The sequence below is a fragment of the Balaenoptera borealis genome (assembly GCF_965194805.1).
Source record: "Balaenoptera borealis genome assembly, chromosome: X".
Taxonomy (NCBI): Eukaryota; Metazoa; Chordata; class Mammalia; order Artiodactyla; family Balaenopteridae; genus Balaenoptera; species Balaenoptera borealis.
Window position 1 is genome coordinate 43,357,610 of NC_138881.1, and position 20,579 is coordinate 43,378,188.

A 20,579-nucleotide genomic window follows, 5' to 3' on the forward strand; every position below is an offset into this window, starting at 1 on the left:
TATAATCCTTTGCTCACTTGGAAGAGCGCACTGGGCTGCAGGAAAGAGAAAACAAAAAAACCCCAACCTACAACTCCCAGCAGCCATTGCACGCTCAAGCCTGCGCGCGCCCATTCACACCGGAACGACAGGCATCCGGTTTGCGCCGAACTAGGTCTCGGAACTACATTTCCCGGGTCTCCTCGCGCAGCCCGTGACACTCCTTGGACCGCGAGCAGGGAGCGGGCTTTCCACAGCTGCGCCTCTCTTGCTCGGACCCGGCCCTGGACCCAACCTCGGACTCCAACACGGCTCCACCATGGAGGAGGCGGACCGAATCCTCATCCATTCCCTGCGACAGGCCGGCACGTAAGGACACAGCCCCCGCCCACCCCGGAATGCCCACATCCGGGACTCCAAAACTCCGGACCTTGACATCTAGGGCTGCAACTTCCAGGACCCTAAGACCCTCCCTCCTCCTTACACACACACACACACGCACGCACACACACACACGGGGCCTCCCAAACCCTTTGACCTCTACACTTGGTAAACCCCAAACTCCAGGACCTAGACACCTCGAGACCTTAAAACCTTGGAACCTCAAGACCCGGGATTCTGAAATCTGTGGATCTTGACATCAATACCCTGGGACTCTGACATCTGGAGATTCTAAGCCACCTTTATCCTGTGAACCAGGGAACTTAAAACTCTGGGATCCTGGCACTCAGGGACTCCAAAATCCCCTGGGACTGGATACTTGGGAACCTGCAAACCTGGTTTCCCAATACCTGAGGCTTTTAAAACCCCAGGACTCTAAAATCTGGTGGCCTTAATGCTTGGTGACCCCGACGCACAAGGACTCCTGCATTCGAGGGTCCTAAAAACCCAAGATGACAACATCTAGGGAGCTTGATTTCTGGATTGCTTGAGACTGGGTGGTCCTGATACCCAGGGACTCTGACATTTGGAACTCCTGAAAACTCCAGCCTCCCAACATCTAGTCTCAAAATCCTAGCAGGTCAGTATCTAGGGGCCTCTGACATGCAGCAAACATGATATCTGGGGATGCAGAAACCCAGAGACTATTCCACCTGGGCTCCTAGGCCTTCCCAGACCCCAGAAATTTGGGGCTTTTAGGCATAGGGAAATTTGAGATTTTTTGAACTCGGATCCCTTCCATCCACCATTCTACACCAAGATCTTAGGACCTGAGGACTCCCTCCATTCTTAGTTTTCCAAATGGAAGTCAGACAACAACACCCAGGACCTGTCTGAACTGTGGCCACCCTCCCCACCCCATCCCAGTACTAGGGCTTCCAGAAGGCAGCACGGCCCAGCCTCATCCTTGTTTCCTGACTGCTTCCCCCCACCCCCCATCGAGCCTGCCTCCTTCTTCTTCAGGGCAGTTCCTCCAGATGTGCAGACCCTGCGAGCCTTCACCACTGAGCTGGTTGTGGAAGCTGTGGTCCGTTGCCTGCGTGTGATCAACCCTGCTGTGGGCTCCGGCCTTAGCCCCCTGCTGCCTCTTGCTATGTCTGCCCGGTTCCGTCTGGCCATGAGCCTGGCTCAGGCCTGTATGGTGAGTGTCTTCCTCCCAATACACACAGCCTCTTCCTTCCTCCTTCACAAAGTCACCAAGCTCCTTTGAGACTCTTGACTTTCCTCTCTGCCGCCTCCCGTTGTGGCTTAGCGTTCATTAGTGGTTAAGGCTGCCGGCTCTGTGGTCAAACTGCCTGAGTAGTTCAGACCCTGGCTACAGCACTTGCTAACTGTGTGACCTTGCTAACTGATGCCCCTGTGGGCATCAGTTTCCTTATCGGTGAAATCGAGATGATAAAAGTAGGGTTGTCCTGAGGATTAAATGAGTTGATCCAGTTTGTGCCTGAGTTGCCCCTGGCTCCCAAATTTTGAGCTTAGCACCAAGAACTTTTCCCCCTATAGTATCCATTTACCAGTTCCTGAAAAGGCCCTGTTTTGATTCACATGCTCAGGCTGAAATTAACCACCACGTTCTCTGGTTGGCCCAGCTTGGATCACATGGTCATCCCTATAGGGCACTGTGATTGGCTGCTCCTTCAGGATCACTTGGAGTTGGGGGAGGGAGGGTTACCCAAAGGAAGATACGCTGCTTAACTAAAACAGTGTCTGCACTAAAACTTTACTCTGCCCTGTTGCAGCTTGCCTCTCGTGAGAATAACTTACATACTGTCTCTTTTGTAAATAAAGTGCCTTCTGGTGAAGCACTCATGCCTCCCCAGTACAGACCTGTGTCCAGTTACTATACCCAAGGGCTCCAAGTAAATGTCATTTCTCCTGGCTCATTAGTTCTGGGATTTTAGGCTAGTCTCTTAACCTCTTTGGGCTTAAGTTTTCTCATGTGTAAAATGGATAAGAATTGGACCTACCACGTAGGGTTGCTATGAGGATTAAAAATGAGTTCATACGTGGATACCAAATACGTGGATTTGGTGGTGACCTACTTTTCCTCACACTAACTTTAGCGTGAGTATGGCTTTTTCAGTGATTGAGAGGTTCACGTGATTGTCTGGCCCCAGAGCCTCGGTTTGCCCTGAGCAGGTAGAAAAGGTCTCTCTTAACCCAGCTGGGCGCTGCTCATGTAGCCCACCTTGGCTCAGCACTGCCGCCTTCTGGTGTCTGCCTCTTCATGTGCCCTACTCCTGGCACCACTTTTTGCGACTCAGCCACCTCCATACTTTAGTGTCTGTCATTTCACACACCCCACTCCTGGAGTGAGTTTCTGTATCAGTCACAGCTCTTTGATTGCAGGTGTTGGAAAAAACCCAAAGTAAAGTAGCTTAAAAGACAGTGGTTTTCACACTGTTTTGACTGTGATCCTCTGAAATAAATATATCTTACGTTGTGACCAAATACACATATGTGTGTATAATAATGATGTTTTTTGAGTGTGTGCTCTGTGCTGGGCATTGTGGTAACCTGGTGTTAACTCACTGAATTCTCGTGACAACTTTCTGAAGTAGGCACTGTGGGTATCCCTTTTCTCAGGTGAGAAAAGTGAAGCTCAGAGAGGTTAAGTGATTTGCCTGTGGTTACCCAGTTGGTAAGAAGCAAAGCTTGGATTTGCATCCACGAAATATGCTTTCAGAATCCATGCAGCTCCGGACCAGAACCCTGATGGGCCCTTTTATCCCTTAAAGCATCCACATCGGGAAAGTACTGTCAGCCCCATTTTACAGCTAGAAACTGAGCTTCTTGGTGGTTGAGTAACCGGTCCAAGGCCTTATAGCCAGTTAAGTAGCACAGGCTGGATTTCAACCCCAATCTTTTTGACTCCAAAGCCCATAGTCTCTTTTAAAAACATTATTTACTATTTTGCGTGGGTCATTTTTATCAGTCAGGGTCCAGTCCAGAGATACAAACCCCAGCAGTAATTTGAATAGGGATATTTCAATATAAAGAATTGTTAACTAGGTAGAAGATGGTTAACTACTGAAAGAGTCAAAGAAATCTCCAAGGTGTGACAGAAGTAACACAATACCTTGAGAAGTCCCACTTGCACTCCAAACCGTTCACCTCGTTACCCTTACCCGTCTGCTGTAAGGGGATTACTTTGATTAGTTTCTTGTGTGTCTTTCCAGTTTTTAAAAAATGAAGATATAAGCAAATATAAATATATATTCTTATTTCCCCCCTTTCTTACACAAAAGAGAGCATATGCCTAGTTTCTTACCTGTTTTTCCCCCTTGCCACATATCCTGGAAATCATTTCATATCAGACAATAGAGATCTTAATCATTATTTTTTCCTTTTTGCAGCTGCAGAGTAGTTCATTGTATGTATGCACTGTAGTTTATTCAACCCCTCTCCTATGCTTGGACATTTAGGGAGTTCCCAATATTTTGCAGATAATGCTGTAATGAATAATCTTGTGCATATATATTCTTGAATTGTTGGAGGCCTGTCTTCAGGGTAAACTCCTAGAAGTAGGATTGCTAGGTGGAAGGGTAAACGCATACGCCATTTTGTTAGATTTTTCCCAATCGCCTTCACTGGGATTGTTTAATTTCTGCCTTCCCAACAGCAGTATATGAGAGGGTGCCTGTTTCCCCACAGCCTCACCCACTGCGTGTATTGTCAGAGTTTTCCCCATTCAACAGGTGAGGAATAGTATCTCTATATAGTTTTCCTCCTAGCTTTGTACTTTGAAAAACTTTCAAATTTAAGGAAAAATGAAAACAGAAAAATAACACCCTTCTCCTAGCTTTCTGTGTTGTTAACATTTTCCTCCATTCTTTTCTCTCTCTCTGGGTACACACACACACACACACACACACACACACACACACACACACATTTTTTTCTGAACCTTTTGAAAGCAGCAGACATCACGACACTTCATACCTAAAACTTTCAGTGCACCTCTCCTAAGTAAAAGGGCGTTCACCAGTATAACCACAATATCATGATCCCACCCATGAATTGAATATTGATAGAGTAATAGTATCTAATATTTAGTGCATGGTCAAATTTCCTCAGTAGGTACAAAAATATCCTTTGTAGCTCTTCTTGTTTCCAACTACAGAGTCTAATCCAGGATCATACATTTCATTTCACTGTTACATTTCTAATCTTCTGTATCCAACAGTCCGCCTTAGTTTTTGTTACTTTGTTTCTTTTTACAATGCTACATGTTTTTGAAGAGTGCAGGCTGGTTGTTTCCTGGAATGCCCCACAATCTGAATTGGTCTGATTGTTTGCTCGTGACGAGATTCAGGTCTGGGGCAGGAACTCTGTGCAAGTGATAGTATCTCCCTGCCCGAGTGGACCTCAGGAGAACGTAAGGTCAGGTTGTCCCGGATCGGTGATGCTCGTGTGGGGTCTCTCCGTGTGCTTTCAATTCAAGTCTCTCTTGTAAGCAAGGTTGGACATATTTGCATATGTTTAAGGGCCGTTTTTCATTCTATTTCTGGGAATTGTCTGCTCCTGTCTTTTGCCCCTGTTACTGTTGCACTGTTGGTCTTTTTGCCTGTGTAGTTTTAGGCACTCTTTATATACTAGGCAGATTCACTCTTTGCCTATGATATGAACTCCAAATATTTTTTCCCAGCTTGTCATTACGCTTTTGACTTTGCTCACTGTAATTTTTCTTTAAAAATTTTTTCATGTATTCAGAAATACCCATCTTCTCTTTCATGGCCTCTGGATTTAGAAAGGCCAGAGCTTTAATTTTATTTTTTTTAAAAATGTTTATTTATTTATTTTGGTTGCGCCGGGTCTTAGTTGCGACACAGGAGACCTTTGCTGAGGCATGCGGACTCTCAGTTGTGGCACGCACGCCACAACTAGTTCCCTGACCAGGGATCGAACCTGGGCCCCCTGCATTGGGAGCGTGGAGTCACACCCACTGGACCACCAGGGAAGTCCCCAGAGCTTTAATTTTTAAAGCTCTGAAGGCCTTGGTGAGCCAAGGGTGAGTTCAGAGGGTGGTGGTTGGTGAGAGAGTGGGAGCGCTTGTGGTCTCAGCCCTGGGCTCCCAGGACAGGAGGATCCTGCCTGCCCGACTGATAGCGGCCACCCTTCCCCACCCCCAGGACCTGGGATATCCCTTGGAGCTTGGCTATCAGAACTTCCTCTACCCCAGTGAGCCTGACCTCCGGGACCTGCTTCTCTTCTTGGCTGAACGTCTGCCCACTGATGCCTCTGAGGACGCAGACCAGCCTGCAGGTGTGGGGTGCCTGGGGCGTGGTGGGGGTGAGGGAGAGGGTGTTGTGGGGGCTGAGAGAGGTGGAAGTGGTGAAAAGGTTGATTGGTGGGGGGGGGTATGTGTCTTCAGGAGAGCTAGGTGGGAGGACTGGGGCTGGGAGAGGGGATGCAGGGCAGGGGGAAGGGAACTGGGGCTTGGGCTGACCCAGGTGGGGAGTTGGTGCTGGAAGGGGCCTCTCTGCCTCACCTCCTGCCTTGCCCCTGCCTCGCTCACTCCACTCTAACCACACCAGGCCACTCCGGCCTCAGGGCCTTTGCATCTGCTGGCTTCCTCACACAGATAGCCTCATGGTTCACTCCCTTACCTCTTGGAGGTTCCTGTTCACATGTCACCTCAGGGAGGCCTTCCTTGGATTGCCTTGTTTAAAATTATATCTTCCTCTCAACGGGCCTTATCTTCCTTTCCTGATGACCACCTGACAGTCTTCTGTATTGTACTTACGACCTTGGTCATGCTCTCCTCTACCTGCCTCCACAGGAGGGCAGGAGGATATTTATCAGTTTGTTCACTGAAGTAGCCCAAGGGTCTAGAATGGTGACTGGCACAGAGTAGGTGCTTAATAAGTGTTTGTTGAATGACTGAGTGTGAGAATGATAGCTACATAGATATGTATCTCTGGGGGGCAGTCAGGCTGCTTTCCCAGGTTATGCATTTTTGGAGTTGTGGCACTGTCACCTGATTGACACTCCCTCCCCACTTCCCTAGGTGACTCAGCTATCCTCCTCCGGGCCATCGGGAGCCAAATCCGGGACCAGCTAGCCCTGCCCTGGGTCCCACCCCTCCTTCGCACTCCTAAGCTGCAGCGCCTCCAGGTGGGACCCCTCAACTCATGTCAACATTGCTTGTTGCTGCGTTGCCTGCCTTGTCCCCATTTGGGTGCTCAGGTTTTTGGCCCCCTCCCACTGGTGCCCCCGTCACGATTCATCCTAGAGGTCTGACTCTGCTCTCTCACCAGGGCTCGGCCCACCAGAAGCCTTTCCATGCCAGCAGGCTGTTCATGCCTGATTTGCTCTCCAGAGGAGGTGAGGATGAGGCTGTGGAGAGGGGCTGGGGGGAGGGGTAGAGGTGGGCCTAACTGCATGGTGAGGCAGGAGGGCTGGCTGACTCTGTTGCTGCCTCCAGAGCCCCGGGAGTTCCAGGCGAGTCCCTTGCTGCCACCAGCCCCCGCCCAGGTGCCCCAGCCTGCTGCGAGGGTGGCCTCGCTCCTCGAACGCCACGCCATCCAACTCTGCCAGCACACGGGCCGGGACCGCCCCAGGGATGAGGACTGGGTCCACCGGCCATCCCGCCTCCCCGTCCAGGTACTGCCCAGTGCTTGGTCCCTGCTGACGAGGTCCCTGCTCACTGTGGCTCCCATTTCGTCTCCCGTTAGTCCTCTGCCCCTCTCCTTTCCCCACTTCATCCCTCTCTTCCGTCATCTCCTCTCTGTGTGCAACTACCTGGCTCCCTGCCTGAAAGAACGCTGGAGTCAGAAAGGTTGTACAAGTCAGTATGGCCCCTCGGAGCATCGGCTTCCTGCTGTGAGACACGGGTGGTGATACTGCTCTCTTCTGAGGGCGATGTTCCACCGAAGGACGTGCACAGGCAGCCAGAGCTGTCAGGATCTGCCCCCTTCCTCCCTGTTTCTACTGCCTTCTTCCTGCCCCTGATTCGCTCCCTCTTTCTCTGTCTGCCGTCATCACCGATGTGTGGCCTCCAGATCTCTGCACCGTCTCTTCTCATCACTGGCTTTCTCGTTCTGTGGTTTTGCTGCCCCTCTTTCTCTCTCCCCACCGCTGTCTCCTCGTTTCTGTGTCTCTGCCTCTGTCTTCCTCTATATCCGCCTCCATCTCCCCTCTGTCCACCTCAGTATCTGTCCCCATCCCCTCCCAACTTTGTCCACCTCTGTAGCTGTCTCCTTCCGCCTCCTCCGCTGCCATTTTTTCTGTCTTTATCTTTTTCTCTCTTTCTTAAACTTACAGGCATTTCAAATACAGAAGTAGAGAGAATAGTCTCATAAACTCTATGTCCCTGCCATCCACCTTCAATTATAAGCCTTTTGTGGGGATTCCCTGGCGGTCCAGTGGTTAGGACTCAGTGCTTTCACTGCTGAGGGTCCAGGTTCAATCCCTGGTCGGGGAACTAAGATCCTGCAAGCCGCGAGGCACAGCCAAAAAACGAAAAAAAAAAAAAAAAGATATAAGCATTTTGCCAATCTTTCCTCATCCCTTCTCTAACTTTTTTTTCTGTAATATTTTAAAGCAAGTCCCAGACATCATATCATTTTAACTCTAAATACTTAAGCAGACATCTCTTAACTCATAAGGGCATTCACTTTTTAACACAACCCCTGGGCCATTTTCACACCTAACAGAATTAACAGTGACCTCTTTTTCTTTTGTTTTTTTTTAAAGCTTTGTATATGCATTTTATCTTTTGAACCAGAACCTATTACATCTTTTTTTTCCCCTAAATTTATTTATTTATTTATTTATGGCTGCGTTGGGTCTTCGTTGCTGCGTGTGGGCTTTCTCTAGTTGCAGTGAGCGGGCTTCTCATTGCGGTGGCTTCTCTTGTTGTGGAGCATGGGCTCTAGGCACGCGGGCTTCAGTAGCTGTGGCACACGGGCTCAGTAGTTGTGGCTCACGGGCTTCAGTAGTTGTGGCACGCGGGCTCAGTAGTTGTGGCTCGCGGGCTCTAGAGCACAGGCTCAGTAGTTGTGGTGCATGGGCTTAGTTGCTCCGCGGCATGTGGGATCTTCCTGGACCAGGGCTTGAACCCGTGTCCCCTGCATTGGTAACAGTGACCTCTTAATACCATCCAACACTTGAGTTCATAATCAGATTTCTCCAGTTGTCTCAAAACTGCCTCTGTTCTCATGTCTCTCTCTCTCTCTCTCAATTCCACTCTGCCTCCGCCCCTTCTTTGCCCAGCACCTCTGACTCGGTTTCCGCTCTGTCCCCACATATCTTTTGAGTGTCGGTCTCTAATTTGGGGGCTGCAGGCTTACTTCTCTCCCTTCCCACAGCCTCCTCCAGTTCAGGGAGCCAGTGGGTAGAGAGAAGCAGGGCTGAAGAAGAGGAGGCCCTGTCCTCAGGGAGCTCCCAGGCCTGTGGACCAGGAGAGTGGGTCCGGGCCCCCTCGTGGGAGAGGCTGGATGGCTGGTGTGACTTGGGGGTAGCACCTTGTCAAGCGGCTCCCTGGTGGAGGCGGGGCCTTGGGTACCCAGCAGGCCTCCACACTCTTCCACTGTTTCTAGGAGGATACTCGGGCTCAGCGGCAGCGGCTGCAGAAGCACCTGGCTGAGCATCTGCGCCAGACCTGGGGCCGGCCAGGGCCCCCCCAACAAGCCCGAGACCTGGGAGAGCTGCTGCAGACCTGGGGTGCTGGCGCCAGGACTGGTGCTCCCAAGGGCTCCCGCTTCACACATTCAGAGAAGTTCACCTTCCATCTGGTGGGTGGGCCTGAGTGGGCCTGGGGCATGCTGATGGGGCCAAGGCGGTATTGCTTTATGTACACACACCACATTTCATCCATACAGGGGCCCGTGTTCCCACCGGGCCTGCCCTCTCCCCACGGGGGGTGGGCACCCAGAACGGTCCCCTGGCTTCTTGGGAACTTCCGTGGAGAAAGGGTAGAGGGGTGGGAACTATGTAAGCGTGTAGGGCTGCTCTTTGTGCAAACCCCAGCTTTTCCTGGGCAGCTTCCTCTGGACATATCTTCTCTCCTTGGATGGTCATCCAGAGGGGCCCTCATCCTTCTCATGGGCAGATGGGCAAGAGCTGTGTCAGGGTCAGGGAGGTTTCTTTATGAGCAAACACTCCAGTCTAAGGTCACAGAGAGCGCATCGATCCTCACACACATTCTGACAGCCGTCAGTGGTACAGTGGTACTGTACCTGGGTATCGTGCTGGGAGGGTGCTTTTGGGGGGTGTTGAGGCTGGGCTGTGAGGGGCAGGGCTTTCCCCGACAGCCAGGACGCTCCTTTCTCGCTCCCCAGGAGCCTGAGGCCCAGGCGGCCCAGGTGTCAGATGTGCCGGCCACCTCCCGGCGGCCTGAACAGGTGAGCAGAGCAGTGGTGGGGCGGGGGAGGTGTCCTGGGCCCTTGGCTGTCTACTGGGCCTGACACCCCCACCCCGACTGCCTGTGCCTCCCAGGACATGTGGGCAGCTCAGGAGCAGGAGCTGGAGTCTCTTCGGGAGCAGCTGGAGGGAGTGAATCGCAGCATTGAAGAGGTTGAAGCCAACATGAAGACCCTGGGAATCAGCCTTGTGCAGGTGGGTGTGGGAGAGGGTCTGCCCACCGGGGTCAGGTCACAAGTCTGGCCTAGACGGCTTAGAGGGACTTGAGGGGGTACTCTGTAGAGGTCTGCAGTTGTCAGAAGGGTTCATGGGAGACACTGGGGACCTGTGGGCCTCTTGAGGGTTCAGGAGAATCAGTGGGAGTGAGAGGGCGATGTAGGGTTGGGGGTGGGGGTGGTGTCGGACCTGCAGGGGTTAGAGGTGCCTTGGTGTCTGTGAGAATCGAGAGGGGTGTAAGTGTCCGTGGGCCTCTGTAGGGGCTCGTGGGGCTCATCAGGGGTCCTGGGGAGTCAGTGTGGAGGTGGAGGGGTCAGAGGGGCCTGTGGGTGCCTGTCACTGCTTATAGGTCTCCGTCGCTATCAGGAGAGGTCCGAGGGGCCCCTAGGGCCCCTAGAGGGATGTGTTGTCATCTGAGGGGCTTGGGCTAGGCCAGGGCTTTCCAGGCTCAACGGGGGCTGGGAGGTTGTGGTGCGCGTGGGGCTCCCCCACTGACTGGGAGTGGGGATCCCGGGTGCCAGGTGGAGACCGAGTGTCGGCAGAGCAAGCTCAGCACAGCGGAGCATGAGCAGGCCCTGCGCCTGAAGAGCCGGGCGGTGGAGCTGCTGCCCGACGGGGCTGCCAACCTTGCCAAGCTGCAGGTGGGGCTGGCGCTGAGGCTGGGCTGGGAGGGTCGGAGCTGGATGGGCCCAGCCTGTGTGACATGTAGCCCCCCTGCCACCACCCCCAGCTCGTGGTAGAGAGCAGTGCCCAGCGGGTCATCCACTTGGCAGGTCAGTGGGAAAAGCACCGTGTTCCGCTCCTTGCTGAGTACCGCCACCTCCGAAAGCTCCAGGACTGCAGAGAGGTAGGTGGTGGGGTCCGGGGCCGTGGGTGGGGCGGGTTCGGTCCCTCCCTAGGGGGCTAGCCCTGCGCTCTGCCTCACTGCCCTCTACCCGTGGGGTCCTGGCAGCTGGAATCCTCTCGACGGCTGGCAGAGATCCAGGAGCTGCACCAGAGTGTTCGGGCAGCTGCTGAAGAGGCCCGCCGGAAGGAGGACGTCTATAAGCAGCTGGTAAGGCCTGTGTGGGGGCCCTGGGCCGCTCAGAGCCGGAGAGGTGTCGGTGCTAAGGGAGCACCTGCTGTCTCTGCCTAGATGTCAGAGCTCGAGACCCTGCCCAGAGACGTGTCTCGGCTGGCCTATACCCAGCGCATCCTGGAGATTGTGGGCAACATCCGGAAGCAGAAGGAAGAGATCACTAAGGTACGCCATCGTGGCCGGGGAGGGTGGGTCATATGGGCTACACGGGGACCTCACACCCTCTGAAAGTCAGAGCTATCTGGCCACACCCAGACACGGAACAGCCCCACACAGTCCACTGCAGCCGCCCCTGACCCTGTCTGGATGGGACAGCATAAACGTGAATGCCCTCAGCTGGCTGGCCGCCCGCCCCAGACGGGCTCACGGCTACCCTGGTCTCTGCCAGATCTTGTCTGACACGAAGGAGCTTCAGAAGGAAATCAACTCCCTGTCTGGGAAGCTGGACCGGACGTTTGCGGTGACTGATGAGCTTGTGTTCAAGGTGTGGGGCAGGCCGGGCTGGGCGCGGGGGTGGGGTGGGCCTGGGCCCTGTGGGAGAGGGTGGCCTTGTGGGGGCCTGGAGGTGGGGGTGGGGTAGGGGCGGGGTGAGGCGGGAACAGCCCACTGACACCTTCAGGGTCTCCTCTGTCTGGTCAGGATGCCAAAAAGGACGATGCTGTTCGGAAGGCCTACAAGTATCTCGCTGCCTTGCATGAGGTGAGGGGAGAAGCGTGCCTGGGGGCTGGCTGGGGTGGGGCCAAGTTGGGGTGCAAGCCTTCTGCTCCTGCTGTCCCCAGAACTGCAGCCAGCTCATCCAGACCATCGAGGACACGGGCACAATCCTGCGGGAGGTTCGAGACCTTGAGGAGCAGGTGAGGCCCGGGGGTGGGAGGGCTAACCAAGGCAGGCCCGGGATCAGCTCCTCGGTTTATGCCAGGAGAGGCTGTGGAACCAGACACAGCCTGTGTCTGGAGTTGCAGCCCTGCCCCTTAGTCGCTGTGTGTGTGACCTGGAACAGCCCAGTGGCCTGCTCTCACCCCCTCCTTCCCCCTGAGGGTCCTCACGCCTGCCTCCTAGGGCCGTTGGCAGAGGGTTCAGCTCGAGTATGTGGTGGGCGATCCTGCCACATAGCAAAGGATGCTTTAGGTGGACGGATGACATGTGCAAAGGCCTGGCGGTGGGACAGAGCAGGCTGTTATTGGAGGGGGTGGGAGGAGCACGGGAGGGGCCCTGGGTGGCTGTGATGGGGTAGGGGTGGTGAGCAGGAGCTGGGAAAGGGGCCCAGCACGCTGAAGGGCTGCGATTCGCATTGCCTTAGATTGAGACGGAGATGGGCAAGAAGACCCTCAGCAACCTGGAGAAGATCCGTGAGGACTACCGAGCCCTTCGCCAGGAGAACGCTGGCCTCCTGGGCCGGGTCCGTGAGGCCTGAGCAGCCCCCAGCAGAGGTCTCCCCTGGGCCTCAGGCAGGGATTTGGGGTGCTGGGGGCACTGGCCAAGCACTGGCCTGGGCCATGCCCTCTGCTTGCGGTCCAGTTCCTCCTGCTGTAGCCTTGGCCCCAGACCCTCGCCCACCTGACCCCAACCCTTATCTGGGGCGATCATCCAGAGTGTGGGAGCTCAGCTGCAGTTTATTGCAGAGGGCACTGGGGGTTGGGGCCTTGGATCTCAAATAAATGAGGGGCTCTGTCTGCAGTCTAAGCTGAGGCATGGATGGGGGCACAGGGCACAGGGCTCAGGATGGGGGAGGGGGCGGGTGGCAGGTGAGACACTGGGTACATTTGGGGAGTCGGTGTGCATGGCCCTGGGTGTCTGCGTGGGACTCAGGAGGCCCACTGGGGTGCTTTGTGGGTGCGCATGCGTGAGACATGCAGGTGAGTTCAGAGGGTCTGTGTGACCGAGCGTCTGTGTCGGGAGCTGTGTGATACCGTGTGTGACCAGCATGTGTCTGTGTGGCTTTCTGGGACCTGAGATCCTGAAGGTACCGAGGCTGCTTCTGTGCGGGTGTCTGGGCACGCCCCGTGTGACACTGCACCAGTGGGCCTGGAAGCTGGCTACGGGTGTGTGCTTTGGGGTATGTGGGTTGACAGGACTGTGCTCAGGTGTGACTGTTTGTGTGACTGCGGATTTGAGGTGGTGTGAGTGTACTGAGGCAGGCTCTTCGTGTTTTGGGGTTTGTATTGAGTCCGAGGGACAGGATTGCTACTCTCTGTGTCCTTTCCAGCCCTAAGGTCATCTGTGAGAGCGACTGAGGCAGGCTGTGTGTGTGGTCGGTTGTGAAGGCTCAGTTTGGCTGGAGGGCTGGTCGCAGGGGGCTGGGGCGGGGGTGTGGGGTTGGGGCCGGGGTCCCTCTGAGCAGCCTTGGTGCAGAGCATGTGATCCAGGAGGGCGGTCAGCTGGGGAGCAGGGTCCCTGGCCAGCAAGATGGTGCACACCTTACTTCTTGGTCCCTGCAGGCACGTCCAGGGCCGGTCACCCCTGCCTCCAGCCACTTCTACTCCCCCGTTTTGGCCCCTGTCCTTCTTTCCTTGGCTTTGAGGTCAGGAGCCGGGTGTGGGGTTGGAACACCTGCTGGGCCTCTGGCTCCTCTTCTTGCGGAACTCAAACTCATCCACGGTCCACACGGCCCCCTTCTCGCTCTCCACGCGCACGAAGCACTTGTGCAGGCTCAGGTTGTGGCGGATGGCATTCTGTGGAAGGAGGGCCAGCCAGCCGGGCCGGGGATGTTGGGGAGGGGAGCAGGCAGGCAGTCATCCTCTGAGGCCAGCAGTCCCCACCAAAAATCGACCTCCTGCCCTTTCTCAACATGCCTACAAGCCCAGTCCCAGGCCCACCCGTTCCTGAACTTGACCCAGCACCGCAGTGGCATTTGAGGCCCTCCCAGCCACTGCCACCTCCGGAGGTGCTCACCTTCCAGGTGGCAGGGTGGTTTCTGAAGAAGGCGAACATGCGTGTGAACCAGTGATAGATCTCGTTGAGTGTCCGCTGCTTCTCGGGAGCCTCCAGGATGGCCTGGAGGTTAGGGGGTGTGGGGGTAAGGGGAGCCGCTCCCCCAGATTCGGACTGAGAGGGGCACTGGCCCACCTTGGGCCTTCTGACCTGGGTGAAACTGTGGGGTCGGGGGAAGGAAGGGAGATGGTGTGGGGTGACAGGTCAGAGACAGGGTTAGAAGCGGGGTGAGGGTAGGGCTGGGATGGGGTTAGGTAGAGGATCAGGGCTGAGGTTGGAGTGGGGTCTGCTTCAGGGTTAGGGCTAGAGTTAAGTTAAATTTCTGGGGTGGAGTTGGAGTTCTCTGTGGGAGTGAGGTTTCAGAGTTTGGGAAGGGTAAGGGCCAGAGAGTGGGGTCCAGTTAAGGATTTGGAAGGAGTAAAGGACCAGGCAGAGTTAAAGGTCAGGGAAGTGGCTGGTGAAAGGTCAGGCTGGGGATGAACCGGGGTGAGTCGAGGGGTGGGAGGACGCGTTGCATTAGGTCAGGAGTCAGAGGTGGGCCTAGTTACGTCGTTATTTTATGTGTCAGGGATGTGGTTAGTTTCAGGGTCAAGAATGAGGTTGACTGTGTGTGGTCCTTAAGGGTCAGAGCTGGGATTAGGTGTGGAGTGAGGCTAAGGGTCCGGGAATTTGATCTGCTTGGATTTAGGAATGGAATTGCGTCAAGGGTCAGTGATCATGGCTGCGGTGAGGCTCCAGGTTGGGATGGGGCTAGGTAGGTGAACGGGTGGCATTGTGTAGGGTTAGGTGTGGGCCTAGGATAAAGGTCCGGGCGGGCTCTGGTGAAGCCTCTGGGAAGGCATTAGGGGGATGAGGAGGAAGGGGTTGGGATGGGTCAGGTGTTACAAGGAAGGGGTTAGGGATTGGGGTCTAGGGGGGAATGTGTTGGCAGACTAGGGTACGTCTGGGCTGGCGAAGGAGTTAGGGTGTACCTGGGGCGGGTGTAAGGCAAGGGGAAGAATTCAGGCTAGTTTGGGGGCTATTTATAGGCCCAGGAGGCAGTTAGGTATGGAGTTGATGTGGCCATCAGGAAGGGGGTGTGTTGAAGGCCAGCTTTTAGCTTGCACTGGCTTGGATGGCAGTTTAGTTGTGGGTTTGGGGGCAGGTCTGGGGTGAAGATGGGGGATCACATCTGAGGCGTGGGTTTGTTCATGGAGGAGCCCGCCTGGGGGTGCTCAGAGAGAGGCAGGTCCTCCACCCCGCCCTCTCTTCCTTCTCCTCAGCCCGGCACTCTGCTTACCCAGCGGATGAGGGTGGCATAGGTGAAAGGGGGCCGCATGTTGTGGAACTTGAAGTAGTCCATGTTGTGGAAGAACTCTGTCAGAGGTACAGAGGGATCAGGCCCCATCTGGGAACTCCTCGCTCCCTCTCCCACCCTCTGCTTTCGACCGACCGGCTGTCGAGTCTGCACGCCTGAAATCCCACCGTGAACACCACTTTCCAGGATCACAGTCACTGTTTGCTAAGCACTTGACATAAATGATATCATTTCCCCTTTGCACCGCTCCCACCAAAATGGGGCTTATTCTCCCAAGGTTTAAAAGAAGTGAAGTAACTTCCACACCAAATGGATGTAACTGGTTAAATGGCGGAGTCAGGATGGCACTCAAAGGCCCTAATCCCTGTTAAGCCTACAGCCCAGACCTTGCGGGTAGTAGGGGATTGGTGAGCTTGGGCGAGTCACCCTGCTTTTCCTTGGTGGGGAGAGGGAGAGTCCCTGGGAATTACTAAGCTAGCTCCCTCCCTTCTGATGACCAAATGGAGTAGCTGAAGCCCAGAGTGAGTGAGCCCTAATCCCCAGGGGAGACAGGGCTAGGACTAGACATCTGAGACCACAATGGGGGCTTGGAGGCCATGGAAATCCAGAGAGGAAGCTTTTACGAGCAGTTGCCAGTTTCCAAAGGCTGGGTGGCAGTGGTGGGGAGGAGCGGTCCCCCGCCCAGTACCAGTCAGGGAGATGAGGGGCTCAGAGGGCACCACGTAGGGCACCACGTAGGGCACGGACCATCCTTACCTGGGATCGTGCTGTTTGCATGGCTGCCCCAGAGGTGCCTCCGCACAGCAAACAGGCCTTCAGGGGCCTCTTGGGGACCCGGCCAGGCTGGGACAGTGGTGCCCGGGGTGCCAGTGGCTACGATACAGCAGGAGCCCTTGTCGGATGATGCCTGGGGGAAGAGGGAGAGGCCGGTGACCCAGAGGCTTAAACTTGCCACTTTAGTTTTAAATAAGTGTTTTTAAAAGTAAGGGCACCCTCTTCTCAATTCCACTCTGATGTAGAATCCCACAAAGCAGCACGAGCCGTATTTATTAAAGTGCGGGTGTGGACACTAGTGTGTGTAGCACACCAGTGCCAGGGCCACGAGCTAGGGTTGAATTGGGCTCCTCTGCTACCCAACTGCGACCTTGGGAAAGTCACCTAAGCCTCCCTGGCCTCAATTTTCCTCATCTGTGAATTGGGGATGATAGTAATACCTACCTCACCATGCATCATGGGGATTAAATAAGTTAACATCACGAAAGGGCTCACAAACAGTGCCTGACACCCAGGGCTAGCTTCTGTGTGATCTCTGAAGGTCCCGGGGCCCTGCACTTTGTTTAATGCTCTGTGGTCATCATTTTGAAATCTGAGCCCCGCGATTTCATTTTGCACTGGGCCCTGTGAGTTATATAGCTGGTCTTGCCAGCGGTACACAGTCTGCATTCAGTGTTGGGCGATTTGCTGTCGCTTTGCAAACTCAAGATCATGATTTGGGATCTTAAGGTCAGAGGGTTTGTAAGTAGAAAGGGACAGATTCCTAGGTCTGGGCATGTTTGGAGCTGGGGACAGGGGCCCAGAGATCCCAGGGCCTGGGTGCAAGGATAGGTCCCCTGCCCCCTGCAGGGCCCCTCCCCTGCTCCCCAGCAGTCTGTGCCACCTGTGGGCCTGGGGTGGCTCACCGTGGATGGAGCCTTGGTTGGGGCCATCTTCCCAGCCAGGTGGGCTTGCATAGCACCCAGCTTCTCCTTCTCCAGCACCAGCTGTGAGGACAGGCACAGAGTGAGGCCTCAACCTGGTCTTTCTCTGCCACATCTTTGCACAGGCTGCCCCCTTCCTTCCTTCATGCCAGCCCCCATCCTGGGTGAGCTGGGGTCGGTCCTGGCACAGGGTGGACGTACGGTTCACCCACCGCCACCCTGCCCCCGCCCCCCCATGTCACCTGTTGCTCCAGAGACTGCACCACCTCCCTCTGGAGGAGACACTGCGCCCTGCCCTTCTCATCCAGGAGATGGTCTGCCTGGCAGTGCCTGGGTAGTGGAAAGAGCCCATGCGGGTGACCATGGCGAGCCTGGCTTCCCGGCTCAACATTCCTAGTGGGAAAGGCTCAGACCCTCTGGGAGGAAGGTCTCTCCTCAGAGCCTCAGCCTCCCTCCCCTCTTTCTACCTCAGTCTTCCTTTCACACCTGTCATTCCTTCAACACATGCTACTTGGCATCTACTGTATGGCCAGGGTGCTGGAGATGATGATGGAAGGTTAGTGAGCTGAGAGTGGGAAAGGCATTCCAGGTGGAGAGTACAGCTTGTGCGAAGGCCTGGTTGTGAAGAGGACGGGATGCACCGAATTGCCACTGATAGTTGGGTATGGTTGGAAAAGGTGTGTGTGTGTGTGTGTGTGTGTGTGAGAGAGAGAGAGAGAGAGAGACAGTGATGGGGCTGAGAGGAGGCAGCGATAGCCATTGTGAGGATCTGGGACTTTGGGGATCAATAAAATCAATAAAAGGCTGGTGTGTTGGCATGAGGGGGTGAATTGTGGATTCCGGAGGCTGGCTGTCACTCAGGAACTGGGTGATCTTGATCAAGACACTTAACCTCTTTGGCCTCAGTTTCTTTGTCTGTAAAATGGAGGTAAATCATAGCACACACCTCTCTTATGATGCCCCCATTATACAGATGAGGAAACCGAGGCTCCAAGAAACTAAGTAACTTGCCCAAGGTCACAGAGCCAGTGAGTGATGGAGCCAGGATCTGAACCTGCAGTCTCAGCTTTTGCCTCTTTCATATTACCCCCTATCGGGATGAGGCCTGAGCTGAGACCTGCACCCCAGACCTCCTCCCACAAACTGGGGCCCCCCCTGGACTGGAACGGGCCTGACCCACTCACTTGAGGAAGTCCTCTGGCTCCTCGAAGACCTTCTCACATCCGGGCCACTTGCAGACACCATTTGCTAGCAGTGAGTAGGAGCCCTGGGGCATGGTTGAAAGGGTGCTGGGGGGACAAAGTGTGTCAGAGGAGGGGATGGCAGGGCAAGGGTCCTTCCCAGCCCTGCACACTGACCTGTCCTTCCTGGGCACACCGGGGCTTGGGAAGGTGCAGAGCAGTGCTGGCTCCCTGGACACCCATTCCAGGCTGGCCACGTTGATCCCTGCAGGTGGGGACAGGGCACCTCTGGGGGCTGGGGGCCAGGCTCTGGAGCTCGGCCCACAAAGCCTCTCATTTTGCCCTTCCCACCCTCCTGAGCTTTGCAGGCCCAGACTCCCAGGGGGCTCTGTGGTCCCTAATCTCCAAGGCTACTGGTGGAGCAGCTCAAAGACTGCGCTGACATTTCGACTAACTTTGCAGAGATCTGTGGTTCCGTGATTTTGACATTCTGTGTCTTTAAGGTTCTGAGCCTGACATTTTTTAGAGGTTGGAGTTTCCAAGATGATAAGACCTGACACCTCTGGCCTCCTGAGGGCCGCAAGTCAGCAGCCCACACCACTTATGTTCAAGGATTGGGGGCTCTGGGCTTCTGTGGAGCTGTGGGGTACAGTGTTACCAGGTGGCAGGCCGGGCCGGGCCTTGAGGGAGAAGACCCCCGTAGCAGCAGTGGGTGGCGGGAGGCTGATCATAGCTGGGCTGTCCAGTGGGCGCACCTGCAGCACAGGGGTCCGGGCATGGGCATCCACCGTTGAGAGCTAGGGGCACATGGGGTCCATTTCAACCAGGTCCTCTCCCCAGTTCTCCCGCCTGCTCCCTCCTCCCTGCCTGTTCTGGGTTGGTACCTGGTGCACAAAGTGTGGCCTGTCCTGGAGGAGCGCCTGCAAGTGGGGCGAGGGACCCAGCCGTGCTCCAGAGGGTGCCACCATGACGAGGGGCACTGTGGGCAGCTGGGGAAGGCAGGCGGGTGAGATGCCATCCTCATGTTCACTGTTCTACACGTCTAACCCATATACTCCTCACCACGACCCCACGTACTAGGCAGAATGACCAACCCCATTTTACGTATGTGGAAACTGAGGCTCAGGGAGATTGGGTGACTTTTTCAAGATCAAACAGCTAATAAGTGGCAGAGCTGGCCTCCATCCTGTCACCTCACCTCCCTGGGCCCCAAGCCCTCTGTCACAGGGGGATGGAGACACACATGGCTATGCCTGTGGGACCTTGATAGGGTCTCCTATCCTGAGACAGGGATTGGGAGGTTGCGGAGAGCCTCGAATCTCTTGAGACCTGCTAAGTGGGGACTTTCTTGGCCCCGTGACATCTGCATAAGTCACAGACGTGCCTGGGACCCAGAAAACCACTTCCTGTGCCCCAGCTGGGCCCCCCGCCCAGTGCCACAGTAAAGGTCGGCACCTATAGGCCCAGGTACCCCACCCTGCCTGCCCCATCCTGGGCCCTAGGCCTCACCTGCAGCTGCGATGGTGGCATGGGGTTCAAGGAGGAAGAGGAGGCGTGAGCCCCACCTCGGAGGTCCCGGCCCTGGAAGGTTGTCCCCGGACCCTTGGCTCCCAGCTGGTCTGAGGCCTTGGGTGCAGCCCTCCAGCTGGGCGAGGCTCCTGGGGATGGGCTGAGTACCAAGGAAGGGGCCAAGGGCTTGGCTGGCCTGGGGTTGGGCATTGGGTCCTTGTCCAAGGGCAGGCTGCGGGGACACAAGGGGAAGGAGTTACAAATGTGCTGGCGTGTGTGTGAAATGCTCAACCATCTGAACCATGTGGACACCCCCTCTGGTCAGAGCAGGCATTGGCTGGGGTGTGTCCCAAAGGGGCCCCAGCTCTGGTCACGTGTGTGCACGTGTGCACACACATACTCGGTGTCAGGAGCACTGGCGTGCCTGTGTCTCCAAGCACACCCCATGTGCTTGGACCCAGCGCACAGTGTGCCTGTGCACGCTGGCACAGGCCTGGTGGGGAGGTGTCCTCCCTGAGGGTGGTGGGGAATCCGGGGTGGTTTGCGGGGCCTCAGCCAGGATAGGTCTCAGCACCTGAGTGGTGCTCTTCAAGCCTCAGCCCTCCTGTCCTCCCTGAACCCAGTATAGGCCACACAACCTTTGCTGATCCCACGGGGGCTGCTTTCTGATTTTCTCCTGGGAGCATTGTTACCCCAGTGACGGGCATATCTGGGAGTGAAAGGGGGGCATGGACTCAAAAGATCCCTCTGGCTGCTGTGAGGGGGGCAGACTCTAGAAAGGTGAGGGCAGAAGTAGGGGGACTAGTGAGGAGACTACTGCAATAGTCCAGACCAGGATGATGGCAGTGGAGATGGTGAGAAGTGGGTGGGTTCTGAGTTAATGT

The 20,579-nt window shown here is 55.5% G+C and overlaps 2 protein-coding genes across 3 annotated transcripts; one reads left to right on the forward strand and one right to left on the reverse strand.

The window, feature by feature from the left end:
* The first annotated feature begins 155 nt into the window (after positions 1 to 155).
* CCDC22 (CCC complex scaffolding subunit CCDC22) lies at positions 156 to 12,757 on the forward strand. Of its 2 annotated transcripts, none has more exons than XM_082376827.1 (17): positions 156 to 348; positions 1,384 to 1,561; positions 5,553 to 5,685; positions 6,431 to 6,537; positions 6,681 to 6,747; positions 6,848 to 7,026; positions 8,964 to 9,158; positions 9,705 to 9,767; positions 9,862 to 9,981; positions 10,524 to 10,643; positions 10,733 to 10,849; positions 10,955 to 11,056; positions 11,138 to 11,245; positions 11,469 to 11,564; positions 11,720 to 11,779; positions 11,860 to 11,934; positions 12,381 to 12,757. In XM_082376827.1, exons 1-17 carry the CDS (start codon positions 299 to 301, stop codon positions 12,492 to 12,494), a joined length of 1,884 nt encoding a protein of 627 aa, XP_082232953.1. In that variant the 5' UTR covers positions 156 to 298; the 3' UTR covers positions 12,495 to 12,757. The 2 variants fall into 2 exon arrangements, with proteins under 2 accessions (XP_082232953.1, XP_082232954.1); XM_082376828.1 differs by lacking the exon at positions 156 to 348 and adding an exon at positions 385 to 1,000.
* Positions 12,758 to 12,869: 112 nt separating this feature from the next.
* FOXP3 (forkhead box P3) lies at positions 12,870 to 19,943 on the reverse strand. Its single transcript, XM_082376831.1, has 10 exons — positions 19,696 to 19,943; positions 19,071 to 19,175; positions 18,845 to 18,983; positions 18,190 to 18,451; positions 17,248 to 17,335; positions 16,988 to 17,068; positions 16,065 to 16,215; positions 15,291 to 15,367; positions 13,973 to 14,074; positions 12,870 to 13,752 (listed from the first exon to the last, which is right to left on the reverse strand). The coding sequence occupies exons 1-10, from the start codon at positions 19,903 to 19,905 to the stop codon at positions 13,603 to 13,605; spliced, it is 1,365 nt and encodes a 454-aa protein (XP_082232957.1). The 5' UTR covers positions 19,906 to 19,943; the 3' UTR covers positions 12,870 to 13,602.
* Between the last annotated feature and the right edge of the window lie 636 nt (positions 19,944 to 20,579).

What these genes read in the sequence shown, in the direction of transcription:
- CCDC22 (XM_082376827.1), top strand. Translation starts at nt 299, where the DNA reads ATGGAGGAGGCGGACCGAATCCTCATCCATTCCCTGCGACAGGCCGGC. An exon ending in GCCTGGCTCAGGCCTGTATG is followed by an intron (nt 1,562 to 5,552) that starts GTGAGTGTCTTC and finishes CCCCACCCCCAG; the next exon opens with GACCTGGGATATCCCTTGGA. An exon ending in ATCTCGCTGCCTTGCATGAG is followed by an intron (nt 11,780 to 11,859) that starts GTGAGGGGAGAA and finishes TGCTGTCCCCAG; the next exon opens with AACTGCAGCCAGCTCATCCA.
- FOXP3 (XM_082376831.1), bottom strand. Translation starts at nt 19,905, where the DNA reads ATGCCCAACCCCAGGCCAGCCAAGCCCTTGGCCCCTTCCTTGGTACTC. An exon ending in ATGCCACCCTCATCCGCTGG is followed by an intron (nt 14,075 to 15,290) that starts GTAAGCAGAGTG and finishes CCTAACCTCCAG; the next exon opens with GCCATCCTGGAGGCTCCCGA. An exon ending in ACCACCCTGCCACCTGGAAG is followed by an intron (nt 13,753 to 13,972) that starts GTGAGCACCTCC and finishes CTCCTTCCACAG; the next exon opens with AATGCCATCCGCCACAACCT.